The sequence below is a fragment of the Pristiophorus japonicus genome, chromosome 17 (assembly GCF_044704955.1).
Source record: "Pristiophorus japonicus isolate sPriJap1 chromosome 17, sPriJap1.hap1, whole genome shotgun sequence".
Taxonomy (NCBI): domain Eukaryota; kingdom Metazoa; phylum Chordata; class Chondrichthyes; family Pristiophoridae; genus Pristiophorus; species Pristiophorus japonicus.
Genome location: NC_091993.1, coordinates 22,111,188 through 22,129,956, shown reverse-complemented (window position 1 = coordinate 22,129,956; position 18,769 = coordinate 22,111,188). Strand labels below are relative to the sequence as shown.

General features: G+C 43.4%; 1 protein-coding gene across 5 annotated transcripts in view; it reads right to left on the bottom strand.

Annotated features, from left to right (window-relative positions):
* The window catches only part of LOC139227600 (lactadherin-like), an 83,698-nt gene extending 66,892 nt beyond the window's left edge, over positions 1 to 16,806 (bottom strand). For 2 of the 5 annotated variants that reach the window (XM_070858468.1, XM_070858469.1), the window contains exon 1: positions 16,616 to 16,806. In XM_070858468.1, the coding sequence (XP_070714569.1) occupies positions 16,616 to 16,685 (70 nt within the window). In that variant the 5' untranslated portion in view covers positions 16,686 to 16,806. The remainder of the gene's footprint in view (positions 1 to 16,615) is intronic. The other 3 variants (XM_070858470.1, XM_070858471.1, XM_070858472.1) reach the window with 2 other exon arrangements.
* Positions 16,807 to 18,769: the final 1,963 nt, after the last annotated feature.

The following is an 18,769-nucleotide window of genomic DNA, read 5'->3' as shown; positions in this document are numbered from 1 at the left end:
TCAACATATTTCCACTACAAGTGACTGAACGTCCTCAAAGGGGTAAGATCAAAAACATTTATTTGAAGGCCCATTGCTACTAGAAGTTGTGAAGCATTCTTACAATCTTGTAAAGTTTGTAATTGAAGTTAATCTTGTCCTAATGTCAGCAATGGCTCAGTGGGTAGCACACCTGCCTTTGAGTCAGAAGGTTGTGGGTTCAAATCCCACTCTAGGGACTGGAGTACATAAATCTAGGTTGACACTCCAGTGCAGTGCTGTGCTGTTGGAGGTGCTGTCTTTCAGATGAGACATTAAACCGAGGCTCCATCTGCCCTCTTGAGTGGATGTAAAAGATCCCATGGTACTATTTTGAAGACGAGCCGGGGAGTTATCCCCGGTGTCCTGGCCAATATTTTTCCCTCAATCAACATAACAAAATGACAGCTGATCTGGTCATTACCACATTGCTGTTTGTGGGAGCTTGCTGTGTGCAAATTGGCTGCCATGTTTCCCACATTACAACAACAGTGACTACACTCCTTCATTGACTGCAAAGTGCTTTGAGACATCCGGTGGTTGTGAAAGGCGCTATTTAAATACAAGTCTTTCTTTCAACTCATTCTTTCCTGGGGTCTCAAAATGGTAGCACTCTTACTTCCCTCAGTCCTTTTCCCCCTGCAATCTATTGAAATCCAAGTGTGGTGTCACCAAACCTAACATGATGTATCCTGTCCTACTCTGTTCACCCTTGGTAGCACTCTGCACCATGGGCCTTGGTCTTTCATTTAGCTGTCTCAACAAAAAGAGTAAACAGCTGGTTCAGGCAGTGGGTAACCGCCATACAGACCATAAAAGCTTCAGATTAGATCCCTTCCCATTCTGTTAGTTGATCACGGCTGGGCCAGTCGGTGGGGGGCAGCTGTGGATAGGAATGTAAAAAAAATAAAGCTAGGATCCCACTGCTATTGCAATCCAGTGACCACTGCTTGAAATCATAGAAACATAGAAAATAGGTGCAGGAGTAGGCCATTCGGCCCTTCGAGCCTGCACCACCATTCAATATGATCATGGCTGATCATGCAACCTCAGTATCCCATTCCCTGCTTTCTCTCCATACCCCTTGATCCCTTTAGCCTTAAGGGCCACATCTAACTCTCTTTTGAATATATCTAACGAACTGGCCTCAACAACTTTCTGTGGTAGAGGGAAATCAGTGAAATAAAGGATTCAGATCGTCTGACACCTGAAGTTGGGCGAGGTACCAGAAGGTATTAGCACCCATTGAACTGGAACAGGGGCGGAGAGTGGAGAAACGAAAGGAAAAACCAATGGAAAAAGTGGAGAAGAGAAAAATGTCGTAGAATCTTGGAAGAAATTAATGATTTTCTCACTATTTGACCATGGCTGCTGCTACCCACCCCATGCACACCTGTATCAACATAGCAACCACTCCTCGTCATAAAGTATTTGATTTAAGAACAGGTGTGGGACTGTTTGTGCAGAGTTGTAAAGACTTAGCCTATGAAGTATCCTCTTTAAACTACCATTCCCAATTAATTAATCCCCGTGCACAACTTGTATTTACATCTCTGTCTGAGCTCTATATATTTCACTCTGTGTTGTGATCTGTGAATGAACTTGGATTTCAAACAGACACATTTGACGGCGATTGATCCGTCCGACAGTGAATCGGTTTTGTTAGTTTTCTGAGCACCTGGCGCTACAAGAACAGAGGAACTGATTTGATTTATTTCCACCAATTTTCTTCCCTTCTCCCCTGACGGTGTTAGTTCCATGCAGGGAATTGGTGTGGTGTGTATGGGAGGGAGGGGGGGAGCTAGGGGAAGAACAGGAGACGGGTGACAGGTTCCAAGGCGGCTGGTTACCCTCAGCCAGGTAGTTATTCCTCAACTTTGATCGTAGGCAGTGAGTGTCGGTCAGCTATTTGACTGCAGGGGCATCACAGCTGAACCTGTTTCTGTGCCTGCCTGATGCCCATACACACACACTTTCTAAACGGAGTGCGCAGGATTGAAGAACTTGGGTGATTTTCCTCTCCCTAACCCGGCAATGTTGAGGCAAACTGCAGTTCCCCTACCACCTCCCCATCTGAAGGATGACTCAGCACAATCCAGGGAGAAAATCCGGGGCCAATCTAGCCTGCACAGCTCAAGTACTCATTGCCTTGAGCTGCTGATATCTCTGGGGGTCAAATATTGAAATTCTGCCTCCAACAATCCATCACTGAACGGCTGTTCATTTAAGTGTTTAAGGGACGTGATCAGACGCTATATAAATTCAAGCTCTCTTCTTAGAGCTTGGTGGTTTCAAAGGCTGACTAGTGACTTCCTGAATAGAGCTGAGGCCTTCCAGAATAAATCTCTGCTCCATCTCACTGGGCTCAGCTCAAAGATCGCAGGCTTAAAATGCATTTCACCAACAGCTTAACGAGTATAGTGATGGCAGAAGTGGGTGACCAAAGGTCAATGTTTTCATGACCACATTCATTGTGGGGAATGTGTTCCGTCCCAGTTGACTCGCAGGCAAATCAAGCCGATTCATTTAACTTGATGCTGATTGCAGCAATTAAGTGACTATAATTGGTTCATTGATGCAACTCTGTCCATCAGTAAAATGCAGCCAACTCCTGGCCTTTGTGTTTCACGTTTCCCTTTTTATATATGTTTTGGCCATTCTGTCCATGCACACGAATAGCTTTGAACTTAAATAAACTGCCGCCCACCCCGATCTCACAGGCAAATCCCTTATACTGCGCCTCTATGAATAATTTTAATGGACAGAAAATCATGGGGAATGTGTATCCAAATTGCTGACTGAGATTTGCAGTGGGTGACACTCCATGCCAGGAGTGCAAATTCATACAATTTCCCCTTATCTTTATATCTACACGTAAAGACCATTGGAGGAAAGACTAGTCTTCAGTGCCAGCGCAAAATGGCCAACAACAAATCACAGCCCATTTTACTCCCCGCCCGATTTTCGTTTCCGTTAAAGTCAATGAAAAGAAAATCGAGCGAGGTGTAAAATGGCTGCCGATTCGCTATCGCCCGCTTTACGCTGCTGCCCAAGGCCGCTGTCTTTCCTCCTCTCTATGTCACACTCCACACCTCTGATTCCAGATGTCAGACTCCAGCTGTTATACGGCAAATGTCACAGATGCAAAACAGTCTTGAGAAAGAGAAGGAAAGCCAATCATTGACCTGGAGCCTGAAATTTCCTAATTGGCCTCAGCCCAAGTCCCCAATCTTCATGTGCAAGCCTAAATAGTGAGTGGCAGCAGGCTATTAAACCATGTCGGCCATTAGAACTGTGCCTCATACTTGCCCTCACCCAACATCTGCCCACGAGCACTTTCCAGTAGGGGTTGACTGGATAGCGGGAGCCCTCACTGACCTTTGCCCTTCTCAGCCCGGCGAAGTGACCTCACTGCTCCTCCAGCTAAGATCAGCTAGCTCAGCATGGGCTGGAAATTAAGCTTGGGGCATTTTGTCTACATGTCTAGTAACCACACTGGGGATACCCACTGAACCATTAGAGGTTAGAATACTTTCAGTTATAAAAAAAAAATTCCACTGCAGCACTCAAATAATCACTAATGCATCTCAGTCTTTTTTTTAAATGACAATAAAATGTCAAAAGGTATTACCAAGTAAACGGCAGTCACATTTAAACACTTTGCAAGAAGTCAAACTCATTGCAATTACACGTTGTAGGACTTGCAGTGGGTCTGTGAAATGATTTGTAAATTAATTGGGAAAGACAAAGCCAAAAGCAGAAATGCCCATTACATTTTTCTCCTCAGACCTCTAAAATTGCAACACCAGTAAAACCAATTTTCATGCAGCATGTGGCTCCTGTCATACCCCAGGGCATACCACTGGGTATGTATAAGTAGGATTTGGATCTAGTTTACTGAGCAGAAAACTATGATTCACATCTGTGGTTCCATTTAAGTGCAAATTAAAGCATGTACTTCTACAGGGGGCCAATGTACTGCAATTATTTTTCTGCATAAAAATACTTTAACCGTTCAAAGAGCTGTGTTGTTTCATATTTTATACATATACCAGGTTGAGACAAAAGTTAGTTTTGGGCGAGCGGGGGCGGGGCAGGAGTGGAGGATGTTCGTAGTGTGTCATTATAGTCCCGCCACAGTTTCAAAGATCGTGGTAGGGTCTTGCATGTTAAGAACATAAGAATTAGGAGCAGGAGTAGGCCTTTCAGCCCCTTGAGCCTGCTTCGCCATTCAATAAGATCATGGCTGATCTTCTACCTCAACACCACTTTCCTGCACTATCCCCATATCCCTTGATTCCCTTAATATCCAAAAATCTATCGATCCCTGTCTTGAATATATTCAACGACTGAGCCTCCACAGCCCTCTGGGATAGAAAATTCCAAAGGTTCACCGTCCACTGAATGAAGAAATTTCTCCTCATCTCAGTCCTAAATGGCCGACTCCTTATTCTGTGACCTCTGGTTCTAGATACCCCAACCAGGGGAAACATCCTCCCTGCATCTACCCTGTCAAGCCCTATAAGAATTCTGTATGTTGCAATGAGATGCAACTTCACCATACAGCAAGATATTGCAATGGAGTAGTTGGAAAAGAGGGCCCAGCCACAAGTATTGACGGAGGTCACTGAAAGCGCGTCCAAAAAACTGTCTAATGAACCACAGGAAGATTCTGATGGCAGGCTCCAACAGACAAGACTTTCAACCAAGTCCCTTATTCCCCCAATGCACAGTCTATTTATATTTACTGCATGCACTGAACCGACATTGTTTTCGACACTTCCTCAACTACCATGGATGCCATGTTGCTATCTTATTCTGCCCCATCATGTGAATTCACTGAACAAGGTTGAAATTAAATCCTATCATATATGGAACAAAAGTTTTTGTTTTGCTTTTTACAATAACAGTGCATCCCTTTATTTAACACAATACAGTGAATTCTTTCAGTGACAGGCTCCAAAAGAACTCTCAACTAAGTCCTTGAAACTGAGCAATAAGGAAGGCAAATGGTATGTTGTCCTTTATTGCAAGGGGGTTGGAGTACAAGAGTAAGGAAGTCTTGCTACAATTGTACAGGGCCTTGGTAAGACCACACCTGGAGTACTGTGCACAGTTTTGGTCTCCTTATCTAAAGAAGAATAGACTTGCCTTAGAGACAGTACAACGGATGTTCACGAGATTGATTCCTGGGATGAGAGGGCTGTCTTTTGATGAGAGATTGTGTAGAATGGGCCTATACTCTCTGGGTTTAGAAGAATGAGAGGTGATCTCATTGTAACATACAAGATTCTGAAGGGGATTGACAGGGTAGATGCTGAGAGGTTGTTTCCCCTGGGCTGGAGAGTCTAGAACTAGGGGGCACAGTCTCAGGATAAGAGGCGGCCATTAAAGGCAGAGATGAAGAGGAATTTTTTCACTCAGATGGTTGTGAATCTTTAGAATTCTCTGCCCCAGAGGGCTGTGGATGCTGAGTCTCTGAATATATTCAAGGCTGAGATAGATTGACGTCTAGGGGAATCAATGGATATATGGAGATCGTGTGGGAAAGTGGGGTCGAGGTCGATGATCATCCATGATCTCATTGAATGGCAGAGCAGGCTCGAGGGGCCGGAGGGCCTACTCCTGCTACTATTTCTTATGTTCTTATGAGAGTTGTTATGGAGCAATTGATGCACATTGTTAGCTTGGTATAACAGGACAGCATCTTTGGAATGTCCCCATAACCAGTGAATGATTTTTTCCTTTCCTCATTTATCATGATTCATTTGGTGAGTTTTGCCAGACTACATCAAGGGCACTTACTGGTCATATCATTAAGAAGTGTGGCGTGGATCTGGGATGGCACATTTGCAAGAATACCAAGATATTGACTCAGTCCATCTCGTGCATGCTGGGTTCCACCAAACCAGATTAACGGAGATTAAATCCATCTAAAAGATGACCAGAGATTTTATTTTTAAATATTAATTCATGGGGTGTGGGCATCGCTGGCAAGGCCAGCATTTATTGCCCATCCCTAATTGCCCTCGAGAAGGTGGCGATGAGCTGCCTTCTTGTCAGCTGTGGCTCAGTGGGTAGCCCTCTCACCTCTTGAGTCACTCCCGCGACCTGAGCACAAAAAATCTAGGCTGACACTCCAGTGCATTGCTGAGGGAGTGCCGTCTTTCGGATGGGATGTTAAGCCGAGGCCCTGTCTGCTCTTCAAGTGGATGTAAAAGATCCCATGGCAATATTTAGAAGAGCAGGGAGTTATCCCTGGTGTCCTGGGGCCAATATTTATCCCTCAATCAACATAACAAAAAAACAGATTATCTGATCATTATCACATTGCTGTCTGTGAGAGCTTGCTGTGCGCAAAATTGGCTGCCACATTACAACAGTGACTACACTCCATGAGTACTTCACTGGCTGTTAAGTGTTTTGAGATGTCCGGTGGCCATGACATACGCTATAGAACTCCAAGTCATTCTTTTCTTTCTTCCTTCCTTGAACCGCTGCAGTCCGTGTAGTGAAGATAGTCCCACAGTACTGTTAGGGAGGGACTTCCAGGACTTTTACCGAGCGATTGCTCTTCTGTAAGTTGCATGGATTGTTGTAGTTTGATCAAATCAACATGAACAGCTCCCTTTCAGAAACTGAGGAAGTTGAAGCAAGACCATAGAGGTGCCTATTATTTTTTGGAAGCTGCCCATACCTTTTCCCACAACGTCTGGGATGAAGTAAAAGCAAGACACATAGCCTGCCAGCAAGCCTCTCTAGATCCACCCAATATTTTAGTTGCCTTGGCAGCTTATCCTACCTATCTCGATGCATAGTCTGGAATGGTGTGTTGGGCAGTCCCGAAATAACTTTTGCTGGTTCAGTTCTCTGAAGATCAGATCACTGGAAACAGCGAGGTTGAAGGAAAACATTGACACAGATTGTACTTCAGAGATGGACCTTCTCCAAATACCAATGTATTCAGTGCCAAGTGGCAACCAGATGGGAAAACAGCAACCTTGCACCTGAAACTCCTGACTTTGCACAACGATTAACACAGTGCTAGGGAGGGACAAAACAGTATGCTGGCAGTATCCAAACTGTTGTATTGATCGTTCCCAACACTTACATTCCACATATAACAATGTACACAGGCACACATGCTTTTCTCTGCATTAGTTAGAACATATTTGACAGAATGCTGTTTGTAAATTCATTTGCTTTATTAAAACTATTAAACACAGACGAAAATGTAGAGGAGAGACAGGAGGCAGTGGACTACAGGGGATTTCCAACTATACACGAAAGAGTCACGAGCAAAGGTAGCATCTTCACACCCCATCTTAAGAACAGAACAGGGACAATCAGTACAATTCCAGTGTTATTGGCACGTCATTGGCGGAAACATTTGCAAAGATTTCCAGAGAGAGAAGTGTAAAAATAAATCAAACACCATAAAAATAATGACTAGACACTGAGCCATGCAGTTCACCAGAGTCCCTGGTGTGTGCTCAGTTGACACAGCCACCATTCACAAGATCAGTGCAGGAAGGCCATTCAGTCATTCAGAATGGCCCACCAGTCCTCCAATAAGTTCCTCAATGGTTCCAAGGGTTTTGCATCCACTACTATATCATTTTCATGCATGAATTGCTCCTTCTGTGAAGAAAAACCTCCTGAAAGCAGTCTTAACTTTCCTTTTGACTTATTTGAAGTAATTTTCCAGATTTACTTTTTCCATGAAAATTTATGATCTCACATAACTCTAAAGATCGAATGCCCTGTTTCAAGTATGAGAAGCCTAATTTCTCTTGTCTTTCCTCATAATTTAAACCTCGAAGACTAGCGATCAGCCCTGTGGTCCTTTTTTGTCTTGCCTGCAGTGTTTCAATGTCTTCCTTGTGTTTCAGTGACCAGAAATGGAGAAAGTACTCAGAGTGCAGTCTGACCAGAGCACCATATCGTTTGATGACAGCTTCTTCTGATCGTGTATTCTACTGTTTTGGCTATGTAGTACAACATTATAAGAACATAAGAACATAAGAAATAGGAACAGGAGTAGACCATACAGCCCCTCATGCCTGCTCTGCCGTTCAATAAGATCATGGCTGATCTGATCATGGACTCAGCTCCACTTCCCCGCCCGCTCCCCATAACCGCTTATCCCCTTATATTGGCTTTGTTGCTGTTCGACATTGGTTGGACATGTTGAGTTTTTAAAAAAAAGCAAGATTTGCATTTCTGAAGCACCTTTTACAACCTCAAAATGCTTTACAGCCAATGACATACATTTGAAGTGCAGTCATTGTTGTAACGTAAGAAACGGGGCAGCCAATTTGCGCACAGCAAGCTTCCACAAACAGAAATGTGATAATGACCAGAAAATCTGTTTTCGTGATGTTGGTTGAGGGATAGATTTTGGCTAGGACACCTGCGATAACTCCCTTGCTCTACTTCAAAATAGAGCCATGTCCACCTGAGAGTTAACTCTCCCCCAAAAGACGGCACCTCCAACAGTGCAGCACTCCCTCAGTACTGGTCAGCCTGACATCGGTAGTGGGTAAAATGATGGAATCAATTATTAAGGATATCATAGCAGCGCATTTGGAAAGAGGTGACATGATAGGTCCAAGTCAGCATGGATTTGTGAAAGGGAAATCATGCTTGACAAATCTTCTGGAATTTTTTGAGGATGTTTCCAGGAGAGAGGACAAGGGAGAACCAGTTGATGTGGTGTATTTGGATTTTCAGAAGGCTTTCGACAAGGTCCCACACAAGAGATTAATGTGCAAAGTTAAAACAGATGGGATTGGGGGGTAGTGTGCGGACGTGGATTGAGAACTGGTTGGCAGACAGGAAGCAAAGAGTAGAAATAAATGGGTACTTTTCAGAATGGCAGGCAGTGACTAGTGGGGTACCGCAAGGTCCTGTGCTGGGGCCCCAGCTGTTTACATTGTACATTAATGATTTAGACGAGGGGATTAAATGTAGTATCTCTAAATTTGCGGATGACACTAAGTTGGGTGGCAGTGTGAGCTGCAAGGAGGATGCTATGAGGCTGCAGAGTGACTTGGATAGGTTAGGTGAGTGGGCAAATGCATGGCAGATGAAGTATAATGTGGATAAATGTGAGGTTATCCACTTTGGTGGTAAAAACAGAGAGACAGACTATTATCTGAATGGTGACAGATTAGGAAAAGGGGAGATGCAACGAGACCTGGGTGTCATGGTACATCAGTCATTGAAGATTGGCATGTAGGTAAAGCAGGCGGTTAAGAAAGCAAATGGCATGTTGGCCTTCATAGCGAGGGGATTTGAGTAAGGGGCAGGGAGGTGTTACTACAGTTGTACAGGGCCTTGGTGAGGCCACACCTGGAGTATTGTGTACAGTTTTGGTCTCCTAACTTGAGGAAGGACATTCTTGCTATTGAGGGAGTGCAGTGAAGGTTCACCAGACTGATTCCTGGGATGGTGGGAAAGACATATCAAGAAAAATTGGATCAACTGGGCTTGTATTCACTGGAGTTCAGAAGAATGAGAGGGGATCTCATAGAAACGTTTAAAATTCTGATGGATTTAGACAGGTTAGATGCAAGAAGACTGTTCCCAATGTTGGGGAAGTCCAGAACCAGGGGTCACAGTCTAAGGATAAGGAGTACGCCATTTAGGACCGAGATGAGGAGAAACCTCTTCACCCAGAGAGTGGTGAACCTGTGGAATTCTCTACCACAGAAGGTTGTTGAGGCCAATTCACTAAATATATTCAAAAAGGAGTTACATGTTGTCCTTACTACTAGGGGGATCAGGGGGTATGGCGAGAAAGCAGGAATGGGGTAATGAAGTTGCATGTTCAGCCATGAACTCATTGAATGGCGGTGCAGGCTCGAAGGGCCGAATGGCCTACTCCTGCACCTATTTTCTATGTTTCTATGTTTACTGCACAGGAGTGTCTGCCTAGATTTTTGTGCTCAAGCCTCTAGAGTGAGAACTTGACTCTACTATCTACTGGTTCCCCTACAAACGGATATAGACAGGCTAAGGGAATGGGCAAAAATTTGGCAGATGGAATATAATGTGGGAAAATGTGAGATTATCCACTTTGGTAGGAAAAATAAAAAAGCAAATTACTATTTAAATGGGGAGAGATTACAAAATTCTGCAGTACAGAGGGATCTGGGGGTTCTTGTGCATGAAACACAAAAGGTTAGCATGCAGGTACAGCAAATAATCAGGAAGGCAAATGGAATGTTGACCTTCATTGCAAGGGGGTGGAGTATAAATGTAGGGAAGTCCTGCTCCAACTGTACAGGGTATTGGTAAGACCACACCTAGAGTATGAGTACAGTTTTGGTCTCCTTATTTAAGGAAGGAAATACTTGCATTGGAGGCAGTTCAGAGAAGGTTCATGAGGTTGATTCCTGAGAAGAAGGGTTTGTCATATGAAGAAAGGTTGAGCAGGTTGGGCCTATACACATTGGAGTTTAGAAGAATGAGAGGTGATCTTATGGAGTTTAGAAGAATGAGAGGTGATCTTATTGAAACATATAGGATTCTGAGGGGGCTTGACAGGGTAGATGCTGAGAGGATGTTTCCCCTCATGGGGACATCTAGAACTAGGTGGCATAGTTTCAGAATAAGGGGTCACCCATTTAAGGCAGAAATGAGGAGGAATTTCTTTCAGAGGGTCATGAATCTTTGGAATTCTCTACTCCAGAGAGCTGTGGAGGCTGGGTCATTGAATGTGCTTAAGGTGGAGATAGACAGATTTTTGAATGATAAGTGAGTCAAGGGTTATGGGGAGTGGGCAGGGAAGTGGAGTTGAAGCCAGGATCAGATCAGCCATGATCTTATTGAATGGCGGAGCAGGCTCGAGGGGCCAAATGACCTACCACTGCTCCCATTTCTTATGTTCTTCTGAGGTGAGAGTACTGCCAACTGAGTCACAGCTGACAGTCTGATAAAGTCTAAGAAGACTCTTTTTGCGACTTCAGTCTTAACCATTTCAACGCCATTCAGGGAGTGTCTGATCCTGTTTGATGGTAAGTGACCCCCAGATGGAAAATACGTGCCTGGATTCTGGCTGAAGGCGGGATCAGACTCAGGCATGAAGAATGGACTCTTGGCAAGATTATCATAGGCCAATTGGCACCAGTGGAGCATTACCCTAACAAGGAATCAACACCATCAGGAGACGGAGGTGGGGGAAGAGGAAAATGAGAGAGGGGTATGAGTCAAGTCTTCATTTTGCAGATTTGCTGTATAAATGGATTGCAGAGCAATTAAGCCAAAAATACAACTCGGAACACATTGCATCAATTTACTCCCCACGATCGCCACCATATATTTTTATCCATGCAATCTTCTAAAGTATCATTCATATTTAGCAAATTGCACATACAGTATAATTATAGAGCAGATTGGGCTGAAGATAATATATTGGGCACACCATCCTTGCAATTTATTTCTTTTCATTTAAGTACATAATTAGATTATTATATACTCCTGCAGATCAGCAAAAGGATCTTCACATTAGTCAAAACCATCTTTAGCTAAAGTATTTTTGTGCTTAACTACATTGAATACCATTCCTACCCATATTCTTTTGTGGCTCAGGGTTCCTGCTTGGGACTATTAACCGGTGACCCCTGTTGAACAGTGTTGGATAAAGCCGTGGTTGCTCAGCTGTGGCTGAGATGCCGCCTGTAGTTGAATAGCCCGTCAACAATCACTGTCTCGGCTCACACACAGGGGCAGCACTGCACATGAAGGTTAATATTTCATTTTTGATGAAGGATGTCGCCCAAAACACTAAGCTCCTTCTTCTCATTTATATTGTGGCCAAATAGTTGGCCGTTTTCCGCATTTTCAGGCTTTATTTTAGATTTCCAGCATTTCTGACTCGGGGATCGTCCCTGAAATGCCAATTATTGTTAATAGACTTTCTAATCCGAGTACCACAATCCCACAGCCAAGCTGAGGACGGTTTCACATTATTTTTAAACTTTAAATCGGTGTGGGACAGAATATTCTTCTTCCATGAAATAATAGATGTCACCTAACCATTAAAAACACAGCCACACATTCTCCTCTAAGGAAAAGGAAACATGAAAAATGCCTCCGATTAAAATGCTAATTCGCTTTACTTCTTTCAACAACACTGATTCGGGAGCTGAGCCAAGTGATAAACTGGTTAGAATGTCAGTTCTGCTGTTGTCATCCGGTGCTGATAATGCTACATTATAACTAGTTGGTGACCAGAGGGGTTCTTGGCATCTTGGAAATATATCGGCCATTCCTTCATCGTCGCTGGGTCAAAATCCTGGAACTCCCTCCCTAACAGCACTGTGAGAGTACCTTCACCACATGGACTGCAGCGGTTCAAGGCGGCAGCTCACCACCATCTTCTCAAGGGCAATTAGGAACGGGCATTAAATGCCGGCCTTGCCAGCGACGCCCACATCCTGGGAACAAATTTTTAAAACTGATGAAACGTTCTATCTGAAATGTTCAAATTATAATGTGGAAGTCCAAAGGGTTTGGCTCACTAAATGTTTACTGCTAGGTTATTAACTGTGTTTGTGCAGCCCGAATTCAGGACTTGAACTCATAATCTAGCCTGAACATCACCGTGCAGTACTGAGGTAGTGCTGCATTGCCAGAACTGCCATCCCTCAGATGAGAGATTGTACTATGGCTCTGTCTATTCCTGTGGGTGTCAAAGATCCCACGGCACTATTTGAAGAAAAGGGAGGCGTTCTTGTTGTGTCTAGGTCATCATTCCTCTCCTCAACGAACACCATGAAAAAAAAACAGATAAACTGATCATTCACTCATTAATGTTTGTGTAATTTTGCAGTGTGCAAAATAACAGCTGCATCTGCTGACATAACAACAGTGACTGAATTTCAAAATAATTCATTGTATGTGAAGGACATCTGAAGTTTTCTGAGAGACCTGATAATTTGTTGTAAAAATGCAAGTTTTTTTTCTGTTTTGTCCTTCAGCTGATACTTTTACTAATTTCTCTTTTAAGGGACGGACACCATCTCAGGTCACTCACTCTAAACTCTACTGCACTTTAGGACCTGTTCCACAGTTATCCTATGCTTTTGGTTCTGGAACAGCTAAGAACTTGGATAAAATCCAGTGGCAGAAAAGGCGATATACTACCATAGTGTATACTCTAGCAAACAGAATTGTCACCCACTATCATATCAATGCTGCATAGCTGAAAACAGACTGCAACGGTTCAGGAAGGCGGCTCACCACCACCTTCTGAAAGGCAATTAGGGATGGGCTATAAATACTGCTGTTGCCACCGGCATCCAAAGAAAGGCAGTATGAGTTTCTGGATTGCATGCTCCACAATACATCATGGAATGGCAAAATCGTGTAATCAGGCTGTTGTGCAATGCATAATGAATTGATCCACATGTGCACTCTGTAACTGTGTTTTAACCAGCAGAGGGGAGAAGGGTTGCCAGGCCTGGTTTTCCCAATTCCAGATTTCAAAAGTAGAAACCAGCCCCATCTTGGGACGTTGAGCAACACTGAGGCAGTAGATTCCCTTGTCTTTGTTCCATGATATTATGGGGCAGGGCTGGGAGCGGGGTGGAGGGGTGGAGTGGTTATGTGAGAGAGATGATAAACACATACGCAGGCAGCAGCATCGTAACCAGACAGCTTCTCTTACATAAAATTGTTTTTGGAAGATCTTTTTGTCATTATATTTACTGTACACATTTATTGCCTTGTGTTCCGTGCAGAGTATTAAATGAATCTCTAAAAGATTAATGCATCATGTTCAAGATTACAATCAAAGTGAGAGACACAGGGAGAATGAACAATATTGAATTGAGTCTGCCTACAAGGAACTCCCACCAGAAAAGTTTCTGCAGTTTTTGAACAGCTACCAAGCTACATGTAAATATATACAAGGATTCTGTCATACAAATGCTTAAATTTCCTTTAAAAACGCCTCAAATTTAGTCCCTGGTTTTGTTTCATGTTAAGATGAATGCTGATTTTGTTTCAACTGTTTTTGATTTTTGGAAGATTTCTGGAAAAATAAATTGCTTCTTGAGCTATATCTGGCTGAGAATTTTTCATTTACTGGTCATGCGTGTGTGCCAGTACAACCCATATCAGTCATGGTCTATCTCCCTTCTAACTTGAACTGAGCTGCATCAGCATATAAAACAAGCTCAAACTTTACAAGAAAAGCTTAGGCAGAAAAAATATTTAACAGAATCACTTGGTCATCTAACTGGGGCCCAAGTTGAATTTTATCTTCTGTTCGGTTCATAACTGTCTTTGTTCGCATAAAGCGAACATGAATTTAGTGATTTAGGTTGCATGTTAAAAATCTTTTTTTGTGTTATGGGTTGGCCCAATGGCGCATCGCATTGGGATTGGCATCACAGTGGCAGAATGCAGGTCCCCGCTTGTGATTCATCACACACTGAGTTTCCACTTCTGTGCTATTGTGGCAAAGTGCCAAGTGAAGCCGAGCACTTTGCCACAGCACCAAAGTAACTAGTAAAACTACCTCTTCAGTTCCAGATAACACTGATCTCATGTCAGAATCTGCCACCTTCTTATCATCTTCAAGTTCCTTTGTTTGTTGTATTGGCTGTCAGATCATTGCTTCAAGATGCAGATTTCAACAAATTTACATTTCTGCCATTCAAATGAAAATACCGCTTACATTTTCGCTCTCTTACCCACCCCCGACATCTTTCCCATGGCACCGATTCTTGCTGGGGGTCAGGTGCGATGGACACCATTTGCTCTCCACCACCTTACCCAAATGGCATTTTTCATTTGGGAGCCCAGACAGTAAGTATCAGCAGGCTATTCAGCCACAGCTGGAGCATCACAAATCCAATATCATCTCCATGCAATTCTGTGACCAACACCCCCATCCCCCCCACAATCTCTGCTCCACTATAATTGCAGATACTTCATCAATCACATCCCCACACGCTACCATTCACCCCTCTGCCACACTCCATCTCTTCCCACATTCAATAGCCCCCTCGAAGCCTGCCTGTAGAGGCTTTTATCTAATAGCTAAGGCAACAAAAAAACAAACATGCCATTTTTCACCTTCCCAAACTGTTTTGCCAACTCTTACTCGATGTCCCAGTCCAGAGACTTGAACACAAAATTCTAGGCTGACACTCCAGTGCAGTACTGAGGGAGTGCTGCACTGTCGGAGGTGCCGTCTTTCAGATGAGACGTTAAACCGAGGCCCTGTCTGCTCTCTCAGTTGGACGTAAAAAATCCCACGGAGTTATCCCCAGTGTCCTGGCCAATATATATCCCTCAATCAACATCACTAAAACAGATTATCTGGTCATTATCACATTGCTGTTTGTGAGAGCATGCTGTGCGCAAATTGACTGTTGCGTATTCTACATTACAACAGTGACTACACTTCAAACATACGTCATTGGCTATAAATCGCTTAGGGAGATCCTAAGATCATGAAAGGCACAAGTCTTCCTTTCTTTCAGACTGAATGCTAATTGTGAAAGTATTTACTTTTTTCTGGATTGATGACATTTATGGTTTAGTCGGGGTTGTATAAATTCTATCCCTCAGTCATCCAGTCTCCAATAGTGCAGGCACACCTTAATACTGGCCATTCATGCCAAGCCCAAGGAACTCACATCAGTGTAGCTCCAGAGGCAATAGTCAAGACCACCCGTTTGCAATTTATACAAAAAAGAATGGAATTGCAGAATGTGATCCCTACAACATCAAGCTGAGGTTCCAGATTCACATACCATGAAACAGAATGTGGCTCACTCAGTCGCCATAAGTCAATGATCCTGATTTTAGGGAATAGCAGCCCCTTTGTATATTGTGGGCAAGGCCACTGCTTTCACATTTTCAAAACAAAACAGAAGGATTGTGGAATGTGATTCTCAATGCACCGGAAAAAATTCCTAAATCCCATGAAGTAAAAACAGACCTGGCTCTTTCAGTCACATAAAGTCAATGGTCCTGGCAATAATTTCCAAGAAAGTGAATAAATCCATATGTTGTTGTTAGTCAAAAATCCCTGATTTCATCTTTGAACCCTCCTAAAGCAGGCTAGAAAAAGAAAACTAGAATCCCTTTAGCTGGGTTGGGATAGAATCGTCCTTCCCAGTTGGCATGTGGCTTATCCTAACTTTTTATAGTCTGTAAATCCGAATTAGCAACGGGGATCATTTCAATGCAGAGAGCTGCTTGTTTACATCTCGCTGGAAACTGAGTGCAACTCCTTGTTTAAAAACAAAATTGTTAAGCAAAATAGAAAACTGACAGAGGTGAGTCTCACCAGGGCTGCGTTTTTCAAACAGCTTCTTGTTATTCTACCAGTTAAGAAATGATCTCATCTCACGGTGAATAATACTGTAAGGAATTAAAAAGGGGGGGGGGGGGGAGGTGGGGGAGGGGGGATTTTAGTCGAGATTATTATTTTTTTAAATTCCTGTCACAGAGAACAACCTGGGAGTCAAAGGATAAAGAAGACTCAATGAAATCTAAAGTTATTTAAAGCAAAACAAAATGCTTGAAATTCTCAGGAGGCTGTTGAAGTTTAGAAAGATCAGCTGGTCCTTACCACTTGAACCCAGGACGAAAGAGTAAGTGATGAGGAAAGCGATGTAAAACTTCGGGCTGGAGCGTCTCATCCTCCTCGCTGGCTTGTCTCTCGGTGTTTGCCCTCAAAGTGTTGTAAAGGGAAAGGTGGAAATAAGCCGGAGTTGTCAAGAGCTGATATCGCAGATTGCAGGACACGTGCCTTTCTGTGCATCCAATTATCTTGCTGACTTGGAAAGCCTGCCCCAGGCTCCAACCCAATGCGTCAAGTGGGAGCGCTGCTCTCAGTAACTGGTCGGAGGAGACTTGCACTGCCTGCGACTCCTTCACGCCCTGTCTCTCTCACTTTCTCGCCCTTTCCTCAGTCTTTGTCATACCACTTTCGTGACTTGTTCTTCCATCGCGGTTTCTTCCACGAATCTTATACTCCGTAGTTTTGTTTCTGTCGGTTCTGTTATTAAGATAATGTTATGTTTAACATAATTATAACAGCTCATTTAATTTAAAATAATGAGGGCTGCTGCTTTATGAATCAAAATCTGTTTTCATTACATGGGATTCCAGGATTTTTTAATCAATGTTTTGTGGATTGCATTCCATAATTAACGTGAAATTCTCAAGCAAGTGATCATGAAAATAATGGATCACTGTTACAGAGAATGATTCAGATACCATTATATAAACTTACGAGTAATGTTGCAGCGATTTATAACTGTCCTGAACTCAGACATTATTGAAGGAGATTGCACTTTGCAATATTAGCAGATTAACATATTAACAGATGCATATGGACATTATATAATATTTCTTTATTTAAATAGGTTAACGCCAATAGCAGGCAGAGGAATTTCACACAGATGCGTTGATGTACTGTTTGCTGATATCGCTCAGTGTGATTTCACCACATTTGATATTAAAATAAAATGATGATATAATTGCAAATGGAATCCTTCATCAGAACTGAGGTGAGGTGGGGGGGGGGGGGATATTTTGTGCTCATGATGATGAGGAATGTTAATGCAGTAAAATGAAATACTTTCTCACTTTGAGCATGCAATGTCAGGATCAAGCACTCCCCAATCAGATATACATTAGATATACCACAGGTTTGATACAGGGGCTCCTTGCATTAAAGAGCTCCTGACTGGCCTCCCACATTCTACCCTACGTAAGCATGAGGCTATCCAAAACTTGGCTGCCCGTGTCCCAACTCGCACCAAGTCCCACTCACCCATCGGCCCTGTGCTCGCTGACCTACATTGGTTCCCGGTTAAGCAATGCCTCGATTTCAAATTTCTCATCCTTGTTTACAAAACCCTCCAAAGCCTCACCCCTCCCTATCTCTGTAATCTCCTTCAGCCTCACAACCTCCAGCTCCTCAAATTCTGCCCTCTTGAGCATCCCTGATTATAACTGCTCAACCATTGGTGGCCGTGCCTTCAGCTGCCTGGGCCCTAAGCTCTGGGACTCCGACCCTAAACCTCTCCATCTCTTTACCTCTCTTTCCTCCTTTAAGACGCTCCTTATAGCCTAGTTCTTTCTGATGTAATTTCTTCTTATGTGGTTCAATGTCAAAAAGTTATTTATTTTTTTGTCTTATAATACTCCTGTGAAGCACCTTGGGATGTTTTACTACATTAAAGGCGCTATATAAATACAAGTTGTTGTTTCTGTAGAGAGGGAGTAAGTCCCATTTTCACTGGGGTAGCAGTAGTGGGGAGGAGAGTGGGATAGATCCTCGTTCTACTGGGATCACATTTGGACCAGACCTTTGACTTCCAGTCGTGGGGGATTGGAAGGATCTTCTGCCCACTGCTCTATGTCAATAGGACATGTCAGGAGGAGTTCATAGGCTTCCCTAGGAAATTATGCCTTTGAAAGACCTCAACGGAACTTACATCAGTTGAACTTGGTAGGGGTCCCTTTAAGGCTTTCTGAAAGCCCCGAAACCATACCAGAATAAGGTCATTGATTCCAGAGGAGAACAATCGCCTGCTCTAGTTGGAGTGGCTGCCATGGGAGCTGTAGATTGAAAAATAAAAAATCTTCAGCCCATTTGAGCCTCAGGAGGACTCCGCTCACCCTGAGAAGGGTGGATCAGATTGGCTCAGAGTGGCCATCTCCCTGGCTATGCAAATGACTACATCCCCAGGATTTGGGTTAGGGCCTTGGTCCT